This window comes from Manis javanica, chromosome 5 (assembly GCF_040802235.1).
Source record: "Manis javanica isolate MJ-LG chromosome 5, MJ_LKY, whole genome shotgun sequence".
Classification (NCBI taxonomy): Eukaryota; Metazoa; Chordata; class Mammalia; order Pholidota; family Manidae; genus Manis; species Manis javanica.
This window is the reverse complement of record NC_133160.1, coordinates 18,905,993-18,911,502: the sequence shown is the minus strand read 5'-3', so window position 1 is coordinate 18,911,502 and position 5,510 is coordinate 18,905,993. Positions and strand designations below refer to the sequence as shown.

Below are 5,510 nucleotides of genomic sequence, written 5' to 3'. Positions count from 1 at the left end.
ATCGACGCCCAGACGGCGCGCGCCGCCGGAGACAGGTAACTGTCCTGCAGCCTTTCTGGATGTCCAGGATGGTCCTTGGCCAGAGGCTCAGGGCCGAAAGGTTCTGGGACTCTAACGGGGGTAGCCGGGGACGCTAGACCGCGAAAACCAGCACGCTCCGACACCCCCCCCCCACTCCCTGCGGCGACGAAGTGGGAAGGGCCAAGATCCGATTTTAGCACCTCCCCCAGAAATGCAGCACTCCAGCCCCCACCCCGCCCTCCGAGCCCCTCCTTCGTGCGCTCCCTCTCGTGGCCTTCCCACGGGCGCCCTTCTGCCCCCATCTCAATTCTCTGGAGTCCCCTCGTGCCCCTTTTCTGCTTGCCCCTTCCTCACGCCCCCTGCCTCCGGGTGTTTCCTCCTCCCCAGCACCCCCAGTCCCCCAGCGCCGCCGCCTGATTCCGAGGGGCGGGAGCGCACTGGGCTGCGCACGGGAGGGGGCGCCGCGCCAGCTTCGCGTAGCAGCTCTGACGCCGCCGCCGCCGCCGCCGCCGCCGCCCTCCGCAGCCCAGCGCGCGCCCCGCGGCAGCTCCGCAGTGCACTCGCTGTCGCCTCTCTGCCAGCCCAGCTGCCCGCTCGCCTGGCCGCCGAGTCGGCCCTGAGCAAGCCTTCGACGCTAGCCGAGAGGGTCATGAGCCAGAGCGCCCCGGGGCGCCGCGGGGAAAGCGAGCTAAGATAGCGGTCTCACGCCCCCCTGGCCTGTGCGTCCCCCGCATCCTTAGCGCCTTCTGTCCCTTCTTCGGACCCCGCCGCCGCCATGGCCACCCTCCTTCGCAGCAAGCTGTCCAACGTGGCCACCTCCGTGTCCAACAAGTCCCAGGCTAAGGTGAGCGGCATGTTCGCCAGGATGGGTTTTCAGGCGGCCACCGACGAAGAGGCGGTGGGCTTCGCGCACTGCGACGACCTCGACTTTGAGCACCGTCAGGGCCTGCAGATGGACATCCTGAAAACCGAGGGCGAGCCTTGCGGGGACGAAGGCGCTGAACCGCCCGTCGAGGGAGACATCCATTACCAACGCGGTGGCGGGGCGCCCCTGCCGCCCTCGGGCTCCAAGGATCAGGCCTTGGGAGCTGGTGGAGAGTTTGGGGGCCAAGACAAGCCCAAGATCACAGCGTGGGAGGCGGGCTGGAACGTGACAAACGCTATCCAGGTGAGCGCGGGATTCCCAGCTGTTTCTCTCCCTCCCACGCCCTTCCCCCATCCAGCTCAGCGCACCAGGCTGTATCCCCTCAGCCGAGTTCACCTGCTCTCTCTGTCTTGAGACCCTCTCCGATACCTGGGATCCCGCTTCCCTCATATCTCCCAGCCCTGCAGGGGGATCTACGCTCCCAGGCCGTCTCTCCCGCCCGGATCTGCACCCTTTCTCGCGGTCCGAGCCGCAGGGCGGCTAGGCGGAGGCTCGGTCAGAGCCGCTCTCCCTGAGACCCCGCAAAGGTGAGGGAAACAGGAGGGGAGGGGGGAGGAGTGAGGGCAAAAGAAAACCAGGATTGGAGGGAATGGTATCGTCCGGGATTTCGGAATGGATTCACAGCTGCATTTTTGAGAGGAAAGGAGAGGGGGAAATCACTGAGCTGGGAGTCTCCTCCCGACACACGCACAGACGCGCCCACGCACATGGGCACAGATGCCCACAGTCCTCCTCCTCCATGAACAAACCCCTGGCACAGGTGCACACATGCGTTTATATATAGTTCACAGGATTATCCTCAAACGCACCTCCATACGCCCCTACACCTCCCCCCACACACACACAAGCTACCTGTACATACCAAACACACACACACAAACCCGTTTGAACATAATACACATGCACAAACCCATGCGGAGAGGATCCAGGTTGCTCTGTCAGGTGCAGCCCTGTTGGGGAGGTACACGTGTATGCAAACAAACGCATGCACATGTGTGGCCACTACACAAGTACATATGGACCCTGGTACTTGAGCGTTTCTTGTGCACACACACCCCTCTCGGCCGAAATCCCGGCTACACCATAAAGAGGAGACTAGCTTTTCCGCGCGTGACCCTGGTGAAGTCGCTTAAAGATGCTCTTGAACGGCTTCTGGTCGCCAGGCCCGCCACTCCTTCACCCCTGCTCTCAACCCCCACTCCCCACCAGGCGGCGCCGGACTCCGCCCGGAGCAGGTTTGTCGTTGGCACAACGACCCCGGGAGCTGGCGAAGGCAGGAAAGCCGCGACTCGCCAGGCGGAGGGGGTCTCGGCCCTCGATGTCCCGGGACCCTGCGGGTTGGCACCCTCAGCGTCCTCGGACCGCACAGTCGTTGGTGCGCAGAACGTGGGTTTCCCGGGAGTGGGTTGCTGCCGCGGGGTTGCTCAGAGACCCGGGATGCGCGGACTGCAAGGGACCCTGCACACTAAGTGGCTCAACCCGAGGCGCCACCCGCTCCAGGGGCGGGCGAGACAGCCTTGTGAAACCCGGGACGCGGGGGGCCGGGGTGGGGGCGCGCGCCTCCGTTGCCTCCCGGGCATCTTTGAAGACCGGGTTCCATAGGCCCTGAGAGAGGCCAGAGTGGGAGGTTAGAGGCCTGCAGGCCTCGGGATCCCTGGATTTCGTTAGCTTTTCTTCCCCATGTAGATTCTATACCCTCTTTGCATAGATCACGTTCGCCCACTTGATCCCACAATTTCTGGTTGTAGACTCCTGCTTGATTTAGCCTTTCACACTGCGCTCTCTCTCCGTGCGCCCCCCTCCCCGCCTCGGGCTCCTTATCATGCTTGCCTTTACCATTTAGTCCCCCTCTGGCCTCACTCCCCAAAGCCCTTCGAAAGCATCCTCACATTCCCTCTGCTCTTACCTCCTTGTGGCTTCGTCCCACACTCAGCCCCTCTTCCTCCTTACCCTATCTTTTTTACTCAACTGCTGCCTTTAACCTTTCCTTCCCCTGTTCGGGCCCCAGGGCCTTCACTAGCTTCCCTGCACGCCGTTCCATCTTCACCTTTAATCCCTCACACCATCTTCCTGGTGACTCAGGTCTACCCCTCTACCTTTCTCAGCGCCCTTTTCTGGCCACGCCCCCTCCAGCTCTTTCTAATCTTCCATTTCTCCACTTCTGATTCGGTCCCCAGGAACTGCCCCCAAGGATTTCCAAAAATCCCTTCCCTCCTTGTGGCCTGACCCCACACTCGGCTTCTTCCCACCTCCCAGCCATTAGTTTACCTTTCCTTCTCAGAAAGGTTCCGTCCTTAACACTTCCCTCTCCATCTCTGATTCAACACCCAGGCCATCCTGCACCCGCCCCCCGCCCCCACCCCAGCCTACTCCTACCGTCTCCTCCCAGGGGTTTAGGCCCAGGTCTCGTTCTCCTTAGCGCCCCCTTCAGGCTACAGTCTAAAGCCACGCCTCCAGGCCCATTCTTCCGAGGCCGCAGCCGCTGAGCGCCCGGGTTTCGTTGCCTCTGCTCCACAGGGCATGTTCGTGCTGGGCCTGCCCTACGCCATCCTGCACGGCGGCTACCTGGGTTTGTTCCTCATCATTTTCGCCGCCGTGGTGTGCTGCTACACCGGGAAGATCCTCATTGCGTGCCTGTACGAGGAGAACGAGGACGGCGAGGTGGTGCGCGTGCGGGACTCGTATGTGGCCATAGCCAACGCGTGCTGCGCTCCGCGCTTCCCCACGCTGGGTGGCCGCGTGGTGAACGTAGCGCAGATCATAGAGCTGGTGATGACTTGCATCCTGTACGTGGTGGTAAGCGGCAACCTCATGTACAACAGCTTCCCAGGGCTGCCCGTGTCGCAGAAGTCCTGGTCCATCATCGCCACTGCAGTGCTGCTGCCCTGCGCCTTCCTTAAGAACCTCAAGGCCGTATCCAAGTTCAGCCTGCTGTGCACTTTGGCCCACTTCGTCATCAACATCCTGGTTATCGCCTACTGCCTATCACGGGCGCGCGACTGGGCCTGGGAGAAGGTCAAGTTCTATATCGACGTCAAGAAGTTTCCCATCTCCATTGGCATCATCGTGTTCAGTTACACGTCGCAGATCTTCCTGCCTTCGCTGGAGGGCAACATGCAGCAGCCTAGCGAGTTCCACTGCATGATGAACTGGACGCACATCGCCGCCTGCGTGCTCAAAGGCCTCTTCGCGCTTGTTGCCTACCTCACGTGGGCCGACGAGACCAAAGAGGTCATCACCGACAACCTGCCCGGCTCCATCCGCGCCGTAGTCAACATCTTCCTGGTGGCCAAAGCACTGTTATCCTATCCACTACCCTTCTTCGCTGCTGTCGAGGTGCTGGAGAAGTCACTCTTCCAGGAAGGCAGCCGTGCCTTCTTCCCTGCCTGCTACGGCGGCGACGGGCGCCTCAAATCGTGGGGTCTGACGCTGCGCTGCGCGCTGGTAGTCTTCACGCTGCTCATGGCCATCTATGTGCCGCACTTCGCGCTGCTTATGGGCCTCACCGGTAGCCTCACCGGCGCTGGCCTCTGCTTCCTGCTGCCTAGCCTCTTCCACCTGCGCCTGCTCTGGCGCAAGCTGCTATGGCATCAAGTCTTCTTCGACGTCGCTATCTTCGTCATCGGGGGCATCTGCAGCGTGTCCGGCTTCGTGCACTCGCTCGAGGGCCTAATTGAGGCCTACCGAACCAACGCGGAGGACTAGGGCGCGAGGGCAAGCCCAGGCAGCACTCCCGCTCTCTTCCCGCCTCCCCACACATTCCACCCCCTTCAGCCCCGAGCCCCTGCCCGGCCACCGTGCTTGGGAAGCCAAGCTTTAAACATCTCTGGTTCCTAATTTCTGATTATTGGGGATGGGGGGCGGGAAGGGATAGGGATCCACAATCCATCGCGTTTGCATTTCTGTTGTCCTTTCTTTTCCACAGCACCCTGGTTTTGGGGGAAGCAGAGGCGCATTTGTGGGCAGGGTTTTCTGTCCTTCCTAGAGGGACCCCGACACTTTGGTCCCAGTCACCAAGAGGGGTGGGAAGAGAGGGAGAGGGGGCGCAGCTCACAGGCGCCGAACTTGACCTTGGGTGACATTTCACAGCCATCCAGTGCTCGGCATCTGCAGTGTTCCAGTCATTTCCAGCAAGAAAGCGTCCCGGGAGACAGAGGGAAGCGCTGGCCGGGAAATCCATTTCCAGGAGAGGGTGATTTCTTTGGCGAAGCGGGGAGGCGACAAGCCGATGAGGGACCGGCTTGCCTGCTGATTTTCAGGAATCCAGACTCATCTTGTGCAATGTATCAGGTTGTGGAACTGTTCTACTGTGTGTGTGGTGTGCTTGTGGTGAATAAGATGAAATGTATATCAGAAAAAAATCTATCTCTAACTTAGAGTGCGGTGCATAATAATATCCGCAAATAAAGAAGAAACAAAGGCGCCAGGGGCTTCTTGTCAGTTCTGTGTTTTTGCAGCCACGGGGATACAGGGCGTTGGGAGGCTGGGGAAACCGGCTCTGGCCTGACCGGGTGAAGCAGGGAGTGGAGGAGCAGTTGTAGTGGAAGGGTCCCAGGAGAGCTGC

The 5,510-nt window shown here is 61.0% G+C and overlaps 1 protein-coding gene across 2 annotated transcripts; it reads left to right on the top strand.

The window, feature by feature from the left end:
- Positions 1–556: 556 nt before the first annotated feature.
- On the top strand, positions 557–5,510 carry SLC32A1 (solute carrier family 32 member 1). 2 transcript variants are annotated; one of them, XM_017669010.3, is made up of 4 exons: positions 796–1,189; positions 1,346–1,473; positions 2,156–2,321; positions 3,464–5,510. In XM_017669010.3, exons 1-4 carry the CDS (start codon positions 797–799, stop codon positions 4,649–4,651), a joined length of 1,875 nt encoding a protein of 624 aa, XP_017524499.1. In that variant the 5' UTR covers position 796; the 3' UTR covers positions 4,652–5,510. The 2 variants fall into 2 exon arrangements, with proteins under 2 accessions (XP_017524500.1, XP_017524499.1); XM_017669011.3 differs by lacking the exons at positions 1,346–1,473; positions 2,156–2,321 and having other exon boundaries at positions 557–1,189; positions 3,464–5,498.